The following is a 22,349-nucleotide window of genomic DNA, read 5'->3' as shown; positions in this document are numbered from 1 at the left end:
ACAACTACAGAAACACAGCACAGGAAAACTATGGCCCAATATACCTCACAAACAGAAATGCAAAAATTCTTAACAAAGTATTAGCAAATCAAATGCAAAAACATAAAAATGATAATAAATAACCAAGCAAAGTCTATCCCAGGAATGTAAGATTGGTCCCAAATTAGAAAACACAATTTGAGATTTACCATCTAAACATACTAAAGAAGAAAAACCACATATATGCAGAAAAAATGAAAAAGTTCAAATTCCATTCATTGTATATTTTTCAACAGACTCTCAGCAAACTAGGGACATAAGGGAACTTTCTTAATACCATGCACACATGCACATGAACATGCACACACAACTTAAACCTAGCATACTTAATGGTGAAGGTTTAAATTCCCTCCCTCCATGATTAGAACAAGGAAAGGATGTCTGTTCTTACACATCTATCCAATATTCAAGTCCTGGCCAATTCAAATGATCAAGAAAAAGAAATAAAAAGCATACTTACTGAAAAGGAAGAAATAAAACGTTGTCTATTCAGGGATGTTGTGATTGCCTATATAGAAAATCCCAAGGAATCTAGCAAAATGTTCACAGAACTGATAAGTGAGTTTAGCAAATTCACAGGATACAAGGTCACTTTATAAAATAAATCACATTTTATAAAGAGATGGTCCCCAGCTTACAATAGTTTGACTTGTAATTTTTCTACTTTACAATAGTGAAAAAGTGATAGCATTCAGTAGGAACTGTACTTTGAATTTTGATCTTTTTCCAGGCTAGATATGCTGTAAGATGCTCACTCATGAGGCTAGACAGTGGCAGCAAGCCGCAGCTCCCAGTCAGCCAGGAGATCTGGGGGTAAACATCCTATACTCTACAGTGTATTGTGTTGCTAGATGATTTTGTCCAACTATAGGCTAATGTAAGTGTTCTGAGCACGTTTAAGGTAGGCTAGACTAAGCTATGATGTTTGGTAGGTTATGTGTATTATGTGCACTTTCGACTTAAGATTCTTTCAATTTACAGTGCGTTCATCAGGAATTAACTATAGTTAAGTGGAGGAGCATATGTACTAGCAATGAACATTTGGAAATAAAAAAATTTTAAAAACAGTCACAAGCATGGTAGATATATCTGGCATGTAGTGGATGCTCAATAAATACTTATTGAACGACTAAGTATGCAATTGGACTTTCAAATGTATTCTACTTTTGTTTTTCAATACACTTACATTTCAAGATATGTTCTTCTAGGTATTATTAACATGGTCTGATATCCTTGACAGTATAACAATTATTCATGGACAATAGCAGTGTAGAATAAGCTGCATAGCTAGAAGCAGCCAAACAGGCTTAAAACATTATATTGAATAATCTATCTTAATTTTGATTGAATTCCCTTTACCTGTGGTATTGAAATTGGTATTGTATCATTCTTGTAAGATAAACGTCTACGGAAATGTTAGCTTCATGTACCTCTGTCATATGTTACATGCTCTGTACACTTGGGTTAATTAACATTTATCGTTAAAAATTAAAAATTATATCTGCATAATCTTAGTGACCTTAATTACACTGAACTTATTCACCTTTCAATGCAAATGAAGAGGGACAAATCTCAAGACTAACATTTCTGAAAATGGCAGTCTCCAAATTAGTAACCAGGTCCCCCCAAATTCGTATTATACACATATTTCCAACCCTAATTTTAGAATGAAAAAAACAGACAAGTGGTATCTAGTCAGACAAGAGGTGTCTAGTCAGACAAGATACCTCTTTGGTGAAGTCAATACATACTGGTTATTTGCGATTAATTTTAGTTTGTTGCATTATTACATTCCTAAACTGTAGTTTTTTAATAGCTGGAGCAATGTTCTATGTTAGTGGGTGAAGTGGAAAAGTTTATTTGAGACACCAAAAGGGAAACATAGCCTTCATTTTAAAGCATTCAGTAATGAAACTATTTTTATCTAACTATTCAAACAGTCAAATGGGCTCTAAATATATAAATTTGTTGTCTTTGCTTTGCTTTACTCATTTCTTTCTCCCCTCCCCTCCCCTTTCCTTTTCTTTTTAGACAGAGTCTCGTTCTGTTGCCTAGGCTGGAGTGCAGTGGTGTGATCTTGGCTCACTGAAACCTCCACCTCCCAAGTTCAAGCAATTCTCATGCCTCAGACTGCTGAGTAGCTGGGATTACAGGCATGCACCACCATGCCTAGCTAATTTTTGTATTTTTAGTAGAGGGTTTCTCTATGTTGGCCAGGCTGGTCTCGAACTCCTGGCCTCAAGTGATCTGCCCACTTTGGCTTCCCACAGTGCTGGAATTACAGGTGTGAACCATTGTGCCTAACCCTAAATATATAAATTTTTAAAAAGTAAGCTAAGAGCTTTAAAAAACTTCTAAATATATGACTGGCTCATCTCTTGACATAGAAAGAACCATTACTTTATGTATTAAAATTGTAGTCAAAGCAAAAATTTTTATAACTACCAAAATACTTATTTGGCCAATGACCTAAAATCAGAAGACTGATATGGATACAAAAGATTTATTGAAAAAAAAAAGATTGATTGCACTATATTCCTAGATCGAAAGAAAATGGAGTTTGTCATTATTCTATCATGGACTGGAAAATTAGACTACAAATATGGATGCAGCAGAAGTGTTTCTAAGATGGAAGTTTAAATCAATAAACATTTACATCAAAAAGAAGCTAGATCTGAAACAAACAACCTAAAGTTACACTTCAAGTACTAGAGAAATAAGAACAAAGCCCAAGGTTAGCAGAAAGCAGGAAATGATAAAAATCAGAGCAGAAATAAATGAAATATAGATTATAAAAACAACAAAGATGATCAATGAAACCAAAAGTTGGTTTTTATAAAGATAAACAAAATGGACATATCTTTAGCTCAACTAAGAAAAAAAGAAGACTCAAATAAGAAAAATCACAAACAAAAGAAGAGACATTACAACTGATTCTACAGAAACAAAGTATCATACAAGAAGACTACTGTGAACAATTATATGCCAATGATTTGAATTACCTACAAGAAATGGATAAATTCCTGGACACATACAACCTTCCAAGACTGAATCATGAAGAAATAGGAAATCCAAATAGACCAGTAACACATTAGGAGATTGAATCAATAATAAAAAGTCACCCATCAAGGAAAAGCTGAGGACCTGTTGGCTTCACTGCTGAATTCTACCAAATATTAAAAGAAGAACTAATACCAGTCCTTCTCAAACTCCTCAAAAATTTGAAGAACAGTGAATACTTCCAAAGCCAGGCAAGAGCACTACAAGAAAAAAGAAACTACAGGCTGATATCCCTGATGAACACAGATGCAAAAATCCTCAATGAAATACTAGCAAACCAAATTCAACTAAAAGGGTCATTCACCATGACCAAGTGGGATTTATCCGAGGGATACAAGGATCATTCAACAAATGCAAATCTGTAAATGTGATACACCACATTAGCAAAATGAAAGACAAAAAACATGATCATCTCAACAGATATAGAAAATGCATTTGACAAAATTCAACATCCTTTCATAACAAAGCTCTCAACAAATTAAGGTATAGAAGTGAACCTCAATATAATAAAGGCCATATGCAACAAACTGACAGTGTATAATAGAATTAATGACTAGATAATGAAAAAAATCAATCAACTACCTGATTTCTTGATATGGTGTTTATGTGTTATTCAGATTAACTATTTTCAATAGTTGCTTCAAGTGATGTTAGCTAGGGTTGCTCTTATGGCTGAGTCCACCTGTTGGCTAAGCTGAACGAGCAAGTTCATGAAGGCTTCTCTTACCTGGCTGGGGCCTTGGTGTTGACTGGGGTACTTCAGTTATTTCCCTTCTTTCCTTGGTGTTAATGACTGGAGTACTTCAATTATTCCTTCTCTTTCCTATGTGGCCTTTCTTTCCTTGTAGTGTCTCCAGAGACTTGCCACATGGTCCTTCTCTCCAGCAGGATAGCCTAGATTTCTGAAGATGCCATCTTCCAGCTTTAAATATCTCTGTGCATTGATTTTATCTTAATTTACTTTTAGAATAGCTTCTTAATTCCCATTGTTCAAATAAACTGAGGTGTCCAAGCTTAAATTTGGAAAACATTTTTAACTTTCAAAAATAGTTTCCAAAAATAACAAAGACTTCTATTTTTTAAATACAAACAACATGTTTTCAGGGAAATGTGTCTTGGAAGAAAAAAAAGAAATTATTTTCCCTAAGATTACAAAACATTAGGCCACTTGGTTCAGCCAGGGTATTTGCTTCCTCTTTCCTTCCCTCCCTCCTTTCCCTCCCTTCCTTCATCCATTCTTTCCTCCCTTCCTCCATTTATCACTCCCTCCCTCCCTTCTTTCATTCCCTTTTATCTCCCTCCCTGCTTCCTTCCCTTCTTGCCTTCTCCTTCCCTTCCATTTCCCTCCCTTCCTTCCTCCCTCCCTTCTTTTTCTCTTCCCTTCTTCCCTTCCCTCTGGACAAAGTGCATGAAAATCAGAATGTATTGTGCATTGAAGTATTAAAAATTTCTCTAGAGTTGCCTAAAATATTTGTGAAATATTTGCTTGAGAAACTGGAAGGGAAAAAATGTTACAATAGCAAATATTTAATAATACAAAAAGAAACAGGTATATATATCACTGTGACTGTGAAAAAATCCTCTATAATAAATGATAAGAATATTAGGTAATCTCTGAGAATATAATCAATCTAGATTTCCTTTAATTTTGGTTTTAGAATCCATTTTACTTGGAACTAAGAATCCTTGAAGGCAACAAACAATTTTTCGGAATCAGGGTGGTTATAAAATTTCAAAATATATGATCAATTAAAAAATAATCATCATCAACAATTAGAAAAATTGATTCAATAATTTAGATTCTATTTGCAGCATTGCCAAATATGTATATTTGTTTTTAAAATTTGACATTGATAATAAAATTATAAACATTAAGGTCTTAGTGTTCAAGGTTAAATAAAGAAATATTCTTATACAAATGTTTGAATTTTTATTTAATTTACAGCAAAGAACCAGGTGCAATCAACACTTTCACATAGGACAAACATAAAGTATTTCTTGAGCTCACAGTTAGCCTTCACTTTTAAAAGTAAAACCAGAACTTTTATTCATCTTTCTTTCTGCTTCAGAAATTAACAGCTGCTCATTAAATATTCATTGATGCTTGTTGTAATTGTACTGTATTTCACTAAATGTTTATAACACATTTAATCACAAAATAGATATCACCTCTAAGTTTAACTTATATTCATACTAAAATGTAGTATTAATTTTTCAAAGATTTTTATGATGGGCCTAGAGAGGAAGGTAAAACATGTAGATGGCATATCTTCCCATAAACTTAGTGCATATCTAGAATACTCTTGAAGTATTCTCTACTGTTTTCTATTCCCAACTTCAGCCAGCAAAGTATTTTCCACATCATAAATGATCTCAGGGGAAAGATGGGAAAAGCCGAACGCGCCAACAGTAAAACGTGTTCCCAGAGTGATAATAAAATCAAAGGCTGTAAGATCCTTTGTGAAGACTTTAGAATGACTTCAAGCTATACCTCATCAGCCCTGTAGGCTAATCTTATGGGAATTATCTATAGCACCCCGATCCTTAGCCAAAGGTAGAAAGGGAATGTCTCAATATTTATAGAAGTTGCTTTTGTTCTAATGGGGTGGACTAATCTGATATAAAGGCTCACAGAGTTTTAAAGAAAATTGCATTGATGAAGATACCACCAGCATGGATTAAAAGAAACACAGCAGTATGAAAAATAATAGAGGTACGTAGGCCCCTGATTTTCAACAGGTCTTTTTTTCATAAGTCTTTTTTTCTTACCCCCTCTTCTACAAACAAAAAGACTGTTGTATCAGTTATCAATTGCTATGTAATAAACCACCCCAAAACTTAAGTACCTAAATCGACCATTTTAAAATTTCTCATTTCTGTGTACTGGCTGGTGGTTCTTCAGCTCCAAATGGTGTTACCCGGGGTCACTTATGTGGTTGCATGCAGACAGTGGCTAAGCTGAGTTAGAAGGTTCAAGATCTCTTTAACTTGTCTGAGGCCTTGGTGCTTTCTATGCACTGAAATTCATATGTTGAAGCCCTAAACCTCAATGTGCTAGATTTGGAGGTGAGGACTTTGGGAAGTAATTTGGTTCCAAGAAGCCATGAGGTTGAAGACCCTCCATGATGAGATTGGTGCCCTTATAAGGGGACAAAGATACCAGAGTTCTCTCTCTCTCCATCATTTGAGAATATAGCAGGAAGATGGCTGTCTGCAAACCAGGAAGGGAGCGCCCACTAAACACCCAACCATGCTGACACTCTGATCTTGGATTTCCATATTTTCAGTCTCCAGAAATGTAAGATAAAAATTTCTGTTGTTTAAGTCACTCAATCTATGATATTTTTTGTTACAGTAGCTCCAACTGACTAAGGCAGTGCTATTGACTGGGACGTCTCAGTTCTTCCTTAGGTGGCCTTTCTCTGCACTCTTACTACACTGTATTTTCAGGTTCCACAATCTCATTTTTTTAAAGAAAAAAAAGTCACTCAATCTATGATATTTCTGTTATAGTAGCCCAAACTGACTAAGGCAGTGCTATTGACTGGGGCATCTCAGTTCTTCCCTAGGTGGCCTTTCCATGTGGTGTCTCTAGGGACTCACCATGTCCCTAGAGATATGAATATCTCTAGAAGGATATCCTGGAATTCTAATATGAAGGTTCAGGAGAGTGAAAGTGAAAACTGCCAGACCTTACTTTTACCACATTTTATTGGTCAAAGTGAGTTAGTAGGCCAATCCAGATTAAAAGGAAAAGGAAATGGACTCTAACCCTCTGAAGAGAAGAGTCCAAGGAAGGGAAGGAATTGTTTGAGGGACATCTTCAAAAACTATCACAGTCTGCCCCCTGGCCACAGTTCTTGTCTCACTAACATGCAAAAATATACTTACTCTGTACCCTAAGAGTCTCATTCCATTATGGCTTAAGTTCAGAATCTTATCATCTAAACCATGTCCAGATATAATAAACTTCCTTAGTTTCTCAAGTGAAGATGCTTGAGAGTAGCTTGTCCCAGTTAAGGTTTTCTAGGATAGGAACACCACACAGAGACTATCATTCAAAAAAGGAGACAAGGAAACAGGAAGCATAAAACTAAATTGTTTTCAGGGTCCCCCTACACCAAAGGAAGAGGCTATTCCTTGATTGTGGTTCAGTTCATTCCTCTGGTAGTGGTTTCCTAATCCGTTGCTCTCCTTGCTTCTTGGCTCCTCCCTCTGGGATTTTGGCTCCATCTTCCATTTATTTTTCCTTTTCTATAAAAAAATGACAAGTACTAGGTTGGAAAATTTCCTCTAAATTCTGCTTTCAAATTGAACAGTTCCTTCTTTAGTTCACTCAGTAAATGTCTTCCTGTACGTTATGAGAAGCAGCCATAATAAGTTAATCAGTACTTTCAACATTCACCTGGAAATCTCCTTAAGACATCTACAAGCTATTAAGTTTCATTTTCTGTTCCACATTAAGACAAGCAAAATTATTGCTAAGCATTCTTTCAATGCATAACCCAATCCTCCATTTCTTTCAATAAATCAAAAATTTATTTACTGCCTTCACATCCTCCAGTAAGAGTTTGTTCATTATTCTTCAAGGCTTAGCTGGCAGCTTCTTGCCACATGTATTATAGTGTACTTAAGCAACACAATTTATTCTTATATAGTTCTGTAGAAGTCCAACACAAAAATCTCACTGATCTAAAATCAAGATGAACTGCATTCCTTTCTGGACACTCTGGAAAGAATCTGTTTCTTTGCTTTTTCCAGCTTCCAGAGGCTGCTTGGGGCTTGTGGTTCCTATCACTCACCTGTAAAGCCATCAATAGCAGGTTGAGTCCTTCTCATTTCACATCATTCTGACATCCTCTCATGTATCCGTCTTCCACTTTTAAGGACTCATGCTTATATTGAGCCTACCTAGATAATTCAGGATAATCTCTACATTTCAAAGTGTTTGACTTAATGACAGAGGCAAAGTCCTTTTTACCATGTAAGGTTTAACCTTTTGTTATGGTAACACCTCACTCCTGATACCAATTTCTGTTATCTATTGCTGAATAACAAACTACTCCAAAATGTCATATGCTGAAAAAAAAAACTGATTTGGGATTTCTCAAAATTCTGTTTAAACTCTTCGATTTTTTGCTTCCCATGTGCATTAAGGTAACTTTGGCAGCTACATTCAGCTGAACTTCAGTCACCAGACATGGGAAGGGTATGACCTCAAGCACAGTGTCCTTCTGCAGTTGAAGCAGACTCTGAAGGAGCTGACAGTTGGAGGCTGCTGACCTCATTCCTTGCAACTGGGAGGTCAGTCCTTTCTTAAAGTGAATCAGGCAGTGTATCTCTTTGCTTATTACAACCCACCGTTTGCTCCACATAGATCTATGTCTCCCTGTATGTTTAGGGAGCAGTTCCTAAAGGAGTCAAGAGACCTCTTTTCTTGACCCATCAGAAATTTAGAAGATGGAGATTAGTGGGACAAATTACAGTGCTTGCTGCTGCAGTGGGGCTTGGGAATGCAATAGAAGATGGAAGTAAACAGACCCAACTACAGTGCCTGCTGCTTCAGTCAGGCTCAGGAATGCCATCAATAGTTGTCACATCCCCTCAACCTCCACTATCAATTCTAGATTTCCCTCAGCCTCTGCTACTACCTCTGCTGCTCCTGGTGGTTTATCTGGTATAACTCAGACCCACATTCCTTGAGAGGCCTGAGTTCCAGGCCATCATGCCCTTTTGAGGATGGGTTGCCACACCTACACATTACAGTCTCAATTTGTAGGTTTATCACTTGGGCACCACATTTATTACTTCTGCCCAGATTGTGTAACCAGGATTCCAATCTCCTCTTGATTAGGGTCAACTGATCTTGACTCCTTTTATTGGCGCTGCTCCCTGGACACAAGGAACCCAAAGTATCCAGGTAGCTGCTGCAGCTTATGTTTTTCTGTGAGACTTTTTATATATCTCCCGGCAAAAGTGTGTCCCCTTGCGGGACCAAGACCTCTCACTGCAGAGTTCAGTTATGAAGAAGTGCAAAGTACCATATGGATCATTAAAAATGATGGCACGGAGGGGAGGCACCTCTTCTTCCACTCTCTTTGCATCTACCCCTAGGAATAAATGGGTTCCAAGACCCATCTATTCTTCATATTGGGGCACATGCTATATAAGGATAATTGATCCAATATATACTCTGTATCTTGGAGTACGGCATCCTATCCTTGTAGAATTTGCCTATGAACTGGTGTTCAGCTGTACCTTCAGCAGGTTGTTCCAATGTTCTATCAAGCTGACAGATTCCAAGTGGTGAAAAATGTGGTATTATTAGTGGATCCTGTGGATATGCGTCCACTCCTGCGCTTGCTTTTCCATAAAATAGGTTTCCTCATCTGATATGATATAATGTGAGATCGCATGCTGGTCAATACAAAGTAAACTCAAATGGTGATACTGACTGAGGCTCTGCAAACAGGAAAAGCAAACTCCTATCTGGAAATTGTGTCTATTTCTATGACAAGGAAATGCTGGTCCTTCCAGGATAGAAGGGGCCCAATGTAACCAACTTGATCTTGAAGAATGGTATTATATCAGGGGTGCAGTATTGTCTGTGTTGCTTGTAGGTTGGACATTCAACAGCAGCAGCAGCTAAGCCAAGTTGAAACTCAAGCTACTGAACCTATGCTTAGTCTTCATCCTTTCCACAGTGGACACTCCATTCATGTGCCCACTGTGCTAGCACTGGGTGGTGAATAACTGAAGCAGGATGGATGACGTCCACTAGGCAATGTGTTTAGTTTGCTTTATTGTTTAGTGGCCCTTCAGTACTGAATGCTCTCTGGTGAGCACTGCACATAATACAGAGACCTTCACAGTTCATGTACATACTTGACACAAGTATGTCCATTCACATGCCTCTATTCTAGGCTTTCTGTGCTTGATCTTCCAGTATTTATTCTTAAGGACAAATACCAGTTTGGCTACTTGGACTATTAAATTCTAGATGAGATTTGTATGCAACCAAAGAAGCCTTCTTTCTATAGAGGATTAGTGGCACGTGGCCATTCAATTCTGTTATTCTTAAATTTACTATTTCCTTCACGAGTCTCAAATACCTGATATACTGCACTCGCTGGCACATTCTCTTCCATGGGTAAATCTCATTTTACCACTAATAAAAGTTACCACCTTGAGCCATGGGCTTTTGTTCCATGTGCCATATGTGATGGGATTCTTATTGGCAGCTCAGATCACTCTTCCTAACAATTACCACAGGTTGAGTCCTCTAAAGAGGAACGCTGAGATGGAGTTTAGGGTGTAAGATGTTTATTAGAAAGTGTCACCTTTCAGGGGAAGGGGAGGAAGCAGGATTGGGCAGAAGAAATTAAGTTGCAGTAGAGGGAGCTCTGGGGAAGGTTTTGCCTGACAGTGTAATAAATGAGGCTGAAGTAGCAAGGCCTTACATTTCCACTGAGGGCTGCCCTGAGATCTAAGACGAGGGTAACCTCGGGTGAAGCTTTTTCTATAGCTGTTGCAGATGAAGTGCTGATACTGGTGGATTTCTGTTCACACTCCCTGCAGCTAATTAGCAAGTCCTTCCTAAAAGGGGGATATAGGCAGCACATTTTCATATCTACCACCATGTCTAAACTATCTGCAAATACTGGCTCTACCTTAAAAATACATGCAGGATCTTGTCATTCTGTACCACTCGCCCATGATCACAACCCTTGTCCAGGCAAATATCATCTCTCAAATGGACTACTGAAATAGCATTCTAATTGATCTTCCTATTTTATTTCTTACTCTCTTGCAGTCTATTTTTCATAAAGAAGCCAAATAATCCTTTAAAAATGTAAGTCAAATCTTGTCACTCATTTGCTTAAATTCTCTGATGGCTTCCTATCTCATCACTCAGCGTAAAACCTTAACATCTTACCATGGCTCCACACCACTATTACTCCCTATGATCTCATCTTCTATCATTTTTTCCCTCCCACACACTGTTCCAAACTAGTGTCCTTGTTATTCCTCAAACATGCCAAGTATACTGCTGCCTCAGTACCTTTGTGTGTATATATATACACACACACATATTGTTCCCTAGAATTAAAACACTATTCACTTAATTATTTGCATGGCTCACTCTCTCTCCTTTCATTTAGGTCTCTGCTCAATTTTACCTTATCACAGGCTTTTCCATCTGACCATGCTATTTAAACTGGCACCCCTTTCCTGCACCAGTCACTATCAGTTCCTTACTCTGCTTTATTTTCTTCTTAGCACTTACTACCTTGGCATGCTATAGCCATCACCTAGACAATAATCTGACACATAGTATGCACTCAAAATTTTTTAGAATGGATGAATGAATGAATCCTGAAACCCTGAAACTTCCCTTTGCTGACTTTTAATTTTTTTATTTATTTTATTTTTTTTGAGACGGAGTCTCGCTCTGTCGCCCAGGCTGGAGTGCAATGGCACCATCTCGGCTCACTACAACTTCTGCCTCCCAGGTTCTAAGTGATGCTCCTGCTTCAGCCTCCCGAGTAGCTGGGATTGCAGGCACATGCCATCACACCCAGCTAATTTTTGTATTTTTAGTAGAGACAGAGTTTCGCCATGTTAGCCAGGCTGGTCTTAAACTCCAGACCTCAGGCGATCCACCTGCCTTGGCCTCCCAAAGTGCTGGGATTACAGACGTGAGCCACCGCGCCTGGCCTGCTGACTTCTTAATGCTCTCTTTTTTGGCTTTTGGTTTCCTTCTCCATTTTACTGGAAAACATCTTCAGTATTCTCCTAAGCATCTTTATCTCAAGAATATATGGGAGGTAATACCTTTGAGACCTTGTCTTTATACTATATTCATACTTGATTGATTGTATGACTAAAAATAGAATCCAAATAGAAAACTATTTTCACTTAAAGTTCTATAGGCATCACCCCATGTCTTCTAGTTTCCAATGTTGTTAAGAAGTCCTTTAATATCCTGATTATTGGTCGATATATGACCTATTTCTTCTGTTTGAAATCTTTTAGTATTTTCTATCCATAGTGTTCTGAAATTCCTTGACGATAAGCCTTAATGTACATCTTTTTTTTACTCTAATGACTTAATGTCCTCAATTTTAGAAATCACAAATTTTTTTGCACGCCTTTCCCATTCTGTTACTCCTATAATTCAAAGGAAGGACCTCTTAGATTGGCCCTTAATCTTAAGTTTTTTTCCTCCTATTTTCTTTGACTTTCTGGGAGATCTCTTCAAGTGAAAATAAACAAACTTCAAGCTGGGGTCAGAAATGACCTTTCGAAAGAAAGCCAAAATAAGGCCTCGTTGTTGGATTAGCTAGTAATAGTGGCAGAACTGCTGAATAAAGAGTGAGGTCATAGTAAATTAATCAGCTAAGTGCTGGTATAAACATTACAGCACAGGTCACTGAATTTTCTCCATCAAACAAAATATTCTGTAATATATAATGAGATAAATATGATTCACTATAACATATAAAATAAGACTATAGTTGTCAGTGCCTCAAGGGAATACAAAAAATGTCATAATTAAAAATAATTCAGGCTGGGCGTTGTGGCTTAGGCCTGTTAATCCCAGCACTTTGGGAAGCAAAGGCAGGATCACTTGAGGTCAGTTCGAGATGAGGCTGGCCAAACATGGCAAAACTCCATTTCTACTAAAAATACAAAAATTAGCTGGGTGTGGTGGCACACGCCTGTGATCCCAGCTACTCGGGGGGCTGAGGCATGAGAATTGCTTGAACTTGGGAGGTGGAGGTTGTAGTGAGCTGAGACCGCACCACTGCACTCCAGCCTGGGAGACAAGAGTGAGACTCTATCTCAAAAATAAATAAATAATAATTTGGGGAGAAGTGCTTTGGCTCATCTCTGCAATCCAGCTAGAAACTCAATATCATGATGATGATATGCAGTGTATATAGAGCTTAATATACAGTGTATGAATAGACTTTCATTCCATCTACCTAATGCTCATTATTTTTTGTAAACTTAGGTAGTTAGTATACAAATAATCTCCAACCTTCTCCTTTACAACCAAGGGTAATAGCTGTTACAAGCTCTATTGCCTTTTCCCTTAAGGTTTTTAATTAAATACAATGTAACACGTAGCCTATGGTTGCATTTACAACTTTTAACTAAGATTGGCCTTAGGTATTTGGAATTCAGAATTTTCTATTCTTATGCTATATTTTATCTTCAACTCTTATATTTTTTATTTCAGCAATCACTTTTTAAATTTCTGAGATCTTTTTTTATTGCTTATTCTTTTTCACACTCTCCTATTCTTGTTTTGTGAATACAATATACTCTTATTCTGAAGACAGTTTTTTTTTTTGTTGCTATTATTCTCCATTTGTCTATTTCCTTTGGATTTTCTCCCCTCCTTTTCCCCTTTTTTATTTGAAGGATTTCACCAAGTGTCTAGTGATGTTTGGCTCTTATGTATGGGTGGTGATTTTTGGCTAGTGGCCTTCAATGTAGGGTCAGTAAGTGTTTGGCTAAAGTTTTCACTAGGGTCTTTTAATTGTCAGTATTTGGAGATAAAAAGTTGCTATAATTAATGCTTCCAGTAACATGGAAGACAAAAAATATACCTAATGCATTCATGGTATTTGGTGATATTTCAAGGCTCTTAGGTACCTTATCTATTGTACTTAATAACAGTCAGCTTATTCTTTCAAAATGAGAAACGTAAGAAACAGACAAGCTCAAAATTAAGGCAATGGGTATGGAAATGAAACTGAAATGAAATACATAACCTAGGATACGCAGAACTGGAAAATAAAATTGTTTCTCATCAAATAAAATGTGACCATTAAAAACAGCCCAGTACAAAGACCAAATCAAGGGATTGCCATTAACATGGCCTCAAAGAAAAGAACAAATAAAAGGTGTGGCCACTTACTCCTTTTTAAGACTCTGAAGAGATTTAGGGGGACCTTCAGGATGAACCAAAGGGCTCCTAGAAAGATTAGAGGAATGAGACGCTTGATATGCTTAAGATATACATGTTTCTACAAATGAAGTCATGAGTACTTTGAGAATCTCCGGCTGACCTAGTTAGTCACTGCTTCTCTAAATCTCTCCTGCTGCGGCCTTCCAGACCTTTATTACCCCAGTAATTCTCACATTGGGGTAAACCTTAATTTCTTTATTAAACTTCTTTTTTCATGTAATACTTGTAACAATGCTGCTTTTCTAATAAATCCAGACTAAAACACCCGACTTCCCTAGAAAAAGAGACCCTAAAGGAAATATATCCACTACTTTATTAAAGGTACAATCCAGGCTGGTAAGAGCGAGGAAGAAAGGAAGTCAGGCTGGCAACAATGGGAGGCAAATGCAAACTGAAAAATTACTGTGTAGCACTTGCTGCTGTTTCATGAAAAGCCATGAAGAGACACTGCCAATCATGTGGCAAGTACATTTCCTTGGCCACAGAGTACACTTCTGGACAGGCAAGATGAAAAACAGTGTCTCTATACAGTCCATCAGAAGAAGAGCAATTTACCCAGCAGCTTCTTCTAGTCCACTGATCCAAGTTTTTCAGACAGTTAACTTCACAAACCTACCAGACTACATCACCTAGCCCTTTTAACAGTCATTGTGGCATGGGGTTTTTAAAGCCCAGAAGTGTTGTTATAGGCCAGGGATTCTGAACATATGGCTAACTGATCTCAAGCAGAGGAATAATACAAACCTGCTGGTAATCTGTTACTATATGAGGTGGTAGCTAAGGCAAAGCAAGTGGTCAAGAGCCCAAGAAACATGAGACTGAGAATCTTCTAAGGTACTTGAAGAAGATGATCTGATAATGCATCCAAAGATGAGGTATCTATAGCCACAATAAATAGCTATAAGACATTGGTGGCATAATAGACATTCCTTGCTCACATATTTGGAATCAGGTAGGTGTCAGTTAGATGACTCTGCTGATCTTGGCTGGAATCATTCACATATCTTGGGTTTGGCTGGCCATCAGCCAATCTAGACAAGATTCAGTGAGGGTGACCAGGGCAACCTGGCTCTGTTCCATGGAGTCTCATGCTCCAGCAGGCTAACTCAGCCATGCATATTCTTATGTCAACAGCAGAAGCACAAGTGTAAGTAAAAATGCACTAACTCTCTGAATGCAGATGACCCAGAATCACAGTGGGGGGAGTACTTCAAAGGAACCTGAAAAATGACCATGAATACAAGCAAGAATAAAGAATTAGGGCCACTGTTACATCTATCACACAAAAAAAACAAAAAAACAAAACAAAACAAAAAAACAAGACAAGTATAGTCAATTCATTGTTCTAACAGGTATTACTAACTTCTTTAGAAAAGAACCTGAGATTTTATCTGGCCTTAGCTGTAAATTAGGCTCTTATGAAGTACATGGGTCATCTTTCTTATGACAGCTGAGAGATGGAGGCAAATGAGTGATAGAATTGTTCTCTGTCTCTCGCTTTTTTTTTCTTTTCCCTCTGAACTGTTACGTTTAGTTGGTTTGTAAAGCCAGTTAAATGCAATAGATTTTGGCTCAGGGAAGTCCAAATTTAGCCTAGAGAAATCCAACTTTGGCCCTGCTTAAATCAAGTCAAGCCTTCCTCTATTCCCAGGGCCAAGTTCTAAACATGAAAAAAAAATCTATTTTAATTCCATTCTTGTAGAATAACTGCTAAAATAAGCAAGCCAGTTAGTTTATTTGGCTAAGACTGTAAGACTAATAATGTTCAAGCCTTATATAATCCACATTCCTTTTTATGAATAGCATAATATAATGGTGACCTTACTGAACCAAACCAAATCAGAAGTTCCAGATACTAGAACGGGCTCTGCTACTAACTAGGTGTATGATCTATCAATAATTCACTTACCTCTTTAATTCTCAGTTGCCCCATGTATATTAATAGGAATTGCTCTTAATTACAATACTCCAAATGTCCTATTTCCATGGGATGTTAATAGGTGCTACATATTCAAGTAAGTTTAAGATATATCAGCTTAAATAAAGTTCAAAATGTTTATTTCAGGACTTTTCAGAACCTTTAATATGTTTTGCCTTCTGAATCCCTGGGAGGGAAACAACATAATGTACAGCAAACTAATTTCACCAAGAACTCTTTCCCCCATAAAACATCATGTGTCCCACTGTATATACTTCAGGAAATGCGCTATTATTTCACCCAAACAGGTGAATTTATCAGAGTCCCCAAAAGAAATAGAAGGCTATTTCAAATGGGGACATTTGAGAAGAGTGTAATAAAACAACTACAGTATTTACAAATGTATGAGCAGGGTTTAGGTAAAGCAACAAGTGGTAGTGAACTATCCTGGGGCTAGTAATAACTGTAAGCTATTACCAGCCCTAAGTGAAAAGGGGTAAAGGGAGGGAGCAGGAACTAAACCTAGTGAGGTAACTGGGATAACTGCTTGGGAACAGATGGGATAGGATTCCTGATAAGGTACTATTTAGTAGAGGAACACAGCCAACTGATGATGACATGGCAGGAAAGGAGCCAGGGAAATCAATAACATCATTTCATTTTCCTCTCAACTTCTCATCTCCCACTGGTGCTTCCCATTTGTTGAACCCAACCAAAAGCAAGAGAGCAAAGGAACCTACCTCACAGAGCAGGGAGCAGAATAGAAAAGAGCAGACAGAAGCTATTCAGCACAGTAGGGCTCTATTCACAAGCAGCTAGGTCTAGGTAAATAAATGATGTAATCAGGACTCAGTCTCTCTTTTTCTCTCCACTCTGCTTTCCTTTGCTGACTTCATTCTAAGTCAGGCTCTTTTCACCTGGCAGCAGAGATGGCCACTAGCAGCTAGGCTTCAATTATTATTAGTTCACAATTCCAAATAAAATAAAAAGAGTAAACATATATATAACACTTACTATATTTCAGGTACTGCTGAAAGCCCCTTAGATATTAACTCAGTTATTCCTATAAGGTAGTTGCTCAGTATTGCCTGCTTTGTACAAATGGAAGAAAATGACATGGCTGATAAGCAGAAAGGCTGAGATTTAGATTCAGGTAGTCTAGCTCCAGAGTCTCTGCTTTTAACAACCTTAGGACTTAAACAAACAGCCCTAGATACTGGAACTCTAATTCTAGTTCTGCCTATGTTTGCTACTAACCTCAAGAAAAATCACTTATGACCTATTTTTCAGCCAGCAGATTGCAACCCCATTTACTTCTAAAGGTGGTCATGAGTACAGGTGAAAAGATATAAAGATGTTAAAATAAATAGCTAATTAGATCTAATTGAATATGTTATATCTAATCACAGAGACATAACACTAAATTAAAATGTAGTAATGAAACTGAGGTTTCACTGAGCAAATAACTTCTGAAGTAAGTTTTTCAATCAACAGTATCTCTGAAAAATTCCCCTAGATACAATTTCCTTCCTTTTAAGAAATATGAAACTGGAATTTTTTCAAATGGTCTTACAGGCATTATATATGATTATTTCTTAAGAAAAAACAAAGCACAAATATAAGTTTATTAATGTTAGCAAAATAAAAAGACATAAGTGGCTTGTTAAAAACTAATGTGTAAGTTTTCCTGTTTCCTTATCTCCAGAGCATTTGGCATTCTTTATCAACTGGTACATAAAAGAATAGAAAAATAAAAGATTGTCATATTGCCCTCTGTATTTCTCTTTTAATATATCAGTATGGTAGTCTACCAGAAAGTAGTAAATGGCTTCAATTGTAGAAAGGAAAGTATCTGGCTTTCCTTTTTGATGGCGCCAAAAGCAAGTTTTTCTTGTTTTCAACTCAACTTGTAACAACCCTGTCAAAAAAAAAAAAAAAAGGAAAGAAAGAAAGAAAAAATATAAATATTTCTTCTTAACCACAGGCTTGGTACAATAATAATGATTTCTCTTAATTATTCTAAAAATTTTTTTTAAAGACTGCAGATAACTTCCTTCAATCCCAGTCTGAAACAAGATATTTTCTTAAACACCTCAAGGTATATACAGAAGCAACATAGAACAAATAATAAAATCTTATACATGACAGTTAACACTGAGTCTTAGACCAATGAATTAAAAGCAGTTAACATTTAAGATATTCATGTCTTCCAATCTTCTGTGTATCAGCATCTTCAAAAATCTGAATCTCTGACAGGACTGCATTCACCAATTTTCAGAAGGGTTTCATTTCCTTGACAAACTGACTTTTTTGTTTATTTAGAGATGAGGTCTCGCTCTGTCACCCAGGCTAGACTGCAGCAGTGTGATCATAGCTCACAGTTACCTCAAACTCTGGACTCAGTGATCCTCCCATCTCAGCCTCCCAAATAGCTGGGACTATATGCGCACACCACCATATCCAGCTAAGATTTTTTATTTTTATTTTTTTTTTAGAGATAGTGTCTTGCTGTGTTGCCCAGGCTGGTCTCAAAATTCTGGGCTCAAGTGATCCTCCTGCCTTGGCCTCTCAAAGTGCTGGGATTATAGGCATGAGCTACAGTGCCCAGCCTAAACTAACTTTTAAAATATCATTCTGAAATTCACTCAGAGATAGGCAGCTTAATGTTCCTTAATACTGGTAAAAGTTTACTTCTTGATTATCTCTTTCAGGCTATATTCATGAACAGAGTATCCTAAAGCTGTGGTTTCTTTTGTTTGCTTGTTTGTTTTAGCTCTGTCACATGTATGCTGCAGAGCTCAATAACACAGTCAGGTAGAATGCCTTGCTCTTGTACATTTAAGAGGGACTAATTAATGCAGTCACAGAACAGTACTCTCATTTGTTATAACTCAGCTGTCATCATACAAACCCAGAATGCTTTTAGCTCCTTAGGGCAGTAATTGGACTCATACTATATTTATTTTTTTGTTTTTGCAAATTTTATTTTAAAGTGAGAAATAAAAGAGAGAAGGTAGCATCAAAATTGGCCCAATAATCAACTGGAATTTCTAAGTCACTAATGATTTCCCACTGTCACATCCCACTTTTACTCAATGTAAAACGTAGCAGAGACACGAAATAAATAATAAAAGAAATACAAAAATATTCAGAGATATGGAGGATCAAATGACTAACAGGAGTTCGAGGAAGAGAGAACAAAGAGAATGGAAGAGAGGGAGCGGTTAAAGAGATAATGCCTATGACTTTTCCAGAAATTATTTTAAACTATAAAAAGCCATAGATACATGAAACATCATGTGTCTCAAGCAGGATAAATACAAACAAATCAGTGCCTAGTTCTATTACATATTTATGTAACTGAAAAACACCAAAGATAAAGAGAAGATTTTAAAAGAAGCCATGGGGAAGGGACAGATCATATACAAAGAAAAGGTAATTCGAATGACCAAAGACCAAAGACAGCATATTGAAGACACTAGAATAATATCTTACAAGTGTCAAACAAACAAACAAACAAAAAAACAGAACTGGCAACCTAAAATTATGAACCCACCAGAACAACCTATCAAGAAAAAAGTGACAAACATTTAATAGACAAATGAAAACTGAACATATGCCAACAACAGACCAAATTAAAGGAATTCCTAAAGGATGTATTTGATAAAACACTGAGTAAAGAAAATGGTAAACATCTATGCAAATCCAGATAAATGTTGCCCATATAAAACAAAAACAATAATAATATCTAATTTGTAGACTGACAATAAAGGACAGACAAAAATAATGATATTAACAATAACAATGTGAACCAGGAAGAGGCTTAATGAAGCTTCAGCATACAAAGTCCATACAATGTAAAAAAGAAGAGGTTAAACATTGTTTGGCTTTGAACTTTTTAAGTCATATGGGCAATTCTCTAAAATAACTGAAATGGGAATAAAAATAGAATAAGAAAAAACCTCAATCAAAAAAAGAAACAAAAATTATAAAAAAGGACAAATAGAAATAAAAATTAAGATGGTAGAAAGTAGATCCAATTATTTCAATACTCACAGCAATTGTAAATAAACTAAACTTACTATTTAAAAGACATAGGTTATCAGATTGAAACATCAGAAGGATGACCCCTACAATTAAATAATTGGGCTTCAATTAAATATTGCATTAGAGGTCTTATTTAACATAGTAATAAAGAACAATAAATTAATTAGATGGATAAGAACTGGAAAGAAATGCAATTGGCATTACTTACACAGAAAATACAAAAAACCTCAGGCAAATCATTAGCCATATAGTATCTTGCAGAAGAAAAGGATTCAAACAAGACACAAACATAGTGATAAATTCCACACTAAAAATTTTTTTTCCTCAAAAGAAAAGAAATTAAAAAGATGAACCACAAACTGCAAGAAGATATTTTGCAACATTATCTATATTCTAGAATATACAAAGAATTTCTACAAATCAATTAAGATAAAACACTAGAAAAATGGGCACAGATATTTCACAGAATAGGACATGTATATGGCCAAATAAACAATGTAATTATCAATCCTATTAGTAATTAGAGAAAAGTAAATGAAGATGACAATGAGACACCATTTTAAAATACTAGATTGGCAAAAATCAGACATTTGATAATACCAAGGTAGGAGAGATTATGGATCAATGGAGCGCTTATACATTAATGATGGAAATATTCGTTTGTATGTCCACTTTGAAAAACAATTTGGCATTATCCTATAAAGGTGAATATTCTCATACTCAACAACTCAGCAATGTGACTCCTAGGGATGTTTCCTAGAGGAGCTTGTACTTGCACAGGAATGTGTGTAGTAGCATTATTTGCAATAGGAAAAACTAGAAATAACCAAAGTGTTTCATTAGCAGGAAACCAGATAAACCGTAGTATATTCACAGATATTATTCAGCAGTGAAATAGAATAAACTATAGCTACAGTGATATGACAATATAGATAAACCCTAGAAACAAAATATGACTTTAGAAAGCAAGTCCCAAGAAAACAACACGCAGGTCAAAATAAAGCAAAACTAAATTATATATAGTTTATGAAAATATATATATAACACTATAATCTAAAAAAGCATAATTCAGGAAAATAACTGTCAGGGGAAGAAGGGGAATGGCACAAGAGAAAACATAGGTAAATGGAAGTTAGAAATACTGGTGCTTGAGTTCTTAATTGTTCATTATATCATTATGCTTTATAATTTAATGTTACATACGTGTGTGTGTGTGTATATATTATTTCATATGCATCACAATTTATTTAAAAATATAAAACAGTTAAAAACAACAAACAAAACCTCTTTGCTTATTTAGTGAAGGAACTGGAGCTTGAAGTCATGTCCCAGCCCAATTCTTTCCATTAGACTTAAAATAACAATCTAATCATGTCAGTGACAAGCTTAAAAATTTTTTAATGATGCCACAGCACTATGGATAAAAGAACAAATGCCCAGGCATGCTGAATAAAATAAGACATTCATAATTTGAATTTCTCCAGTCTCTTTTACCATTCTCATACATGTATGCATTCTAGACAACATTAAATATTTCAGTTTCTTGAATGCAAAATATTTTTATACCCTAGTATTTCTAACAATCAGTAACTTTATAATAAAATTATAGTAAAAATCATAAACATTTTTTCTTGAGGTGGGATTTTGCTCTGTTGTCCAGGCTGGAGTTCAGTGGCATGAGCATAGCTCACCGCATCCTTGAACTCCTGGGCTCAAGCAATCCTCTTGCCTCAGTCTCCCAAGTACCTAAGACTACAGGTGCACACTACCACACTTTGCTAATTACTTTATTTTTTGTTGAGATATAGGCCTTTCTATGTTGCCTATGCTAGTCTAGAACTCCTGTGTTCAAGTGATACTCCCACCTTCATCTCCCAAAGTGCTGGGATTATAGGAATATGCCACTACACCTGGCTCAAAACTAGTACAATCTTTTAGCAGTAGAAACTTAAAGTAGATAATTACAAATGGCTTTTCCTTCCAGAAGTGCTGCCTCAGTTTCTTCAATTGCAAAGTGAGGGTGACATCCTTTACCTCATATATTTGATGTGAGGATTGAATAAGGTAGTATAGCACACAGCACTCACTGACAGAGAGTGCAGTTTAGGCAACGCTTATAATGTGAACAAAGTTATCACTTTAAAAGTTGTATCAATACAGTCAAACTGAAGAGAAAGAGCTGGCTAATTTTTATAACAAATTACAGTATAATGCCGTTTAAATATAATTTGGACTCACACCCAACAAAAAGAAACAATGTCTCCCCCTACATTCTGCCAAGGCTTCCTATGATAAATCTTTAAG

The 22,349-nt window shown here is 36.4% G+C and overlaps 1 protein-coding gene across 12 annotated transcripts in view; it reads right to left on the bottom strand.

Annotated features, from left to right (window-relative positions):
* Positions 1–5,012: 5,012 nt before the first annotated feature.
* The window catches only part of DTWD1 (DTW domain containing 1), a 35,830-nt gene continuing 18,493 nt past the window's right edge, over positions 5,013–22,349 (bottom strand). For 10 of the 12 annotated variants that reach the window (XM_054451225.2, XM_054451230.2, XM_054451231.2 and 7 more), the window contains one exon: positions 16,122–17,916. In XM_054451225.2, coding sequence (XP_054307200.1) covers positions 17,669–17,916 — 248 coding nt within the window. In that variant the 3' untranslated portion in view covers positions 16,122–17,668. Of the gene's footprint in view, positions 7,354–16,121; positions 17,917–22,349 lie in introns of those variants that run through there. The other 2 variants (XM_054451232.2, XM_063652221.1) reach the window with 1 other exon arrangement.

The sequence above is a fragment of the Pongo pygmaeus genome, chromosome 16 (genome assembly GCF_028885625.2).
Source record: "Pongo pygmaeus isolate AG05252 chromosome 16, NHGRI_mPonPyg2-v2.0_pri, whole genome shotgun sequence".
Taxonomy (NCBI): domain Eukaryota; kingdom Metazoa; phylum Chordata; class Mammalia; order Primates; family Hominidae; genus Pongo; species Pongo pygmaeus.
This window is presented reverse-complemented; position numbering and strand designations above follow the sequence as displayed.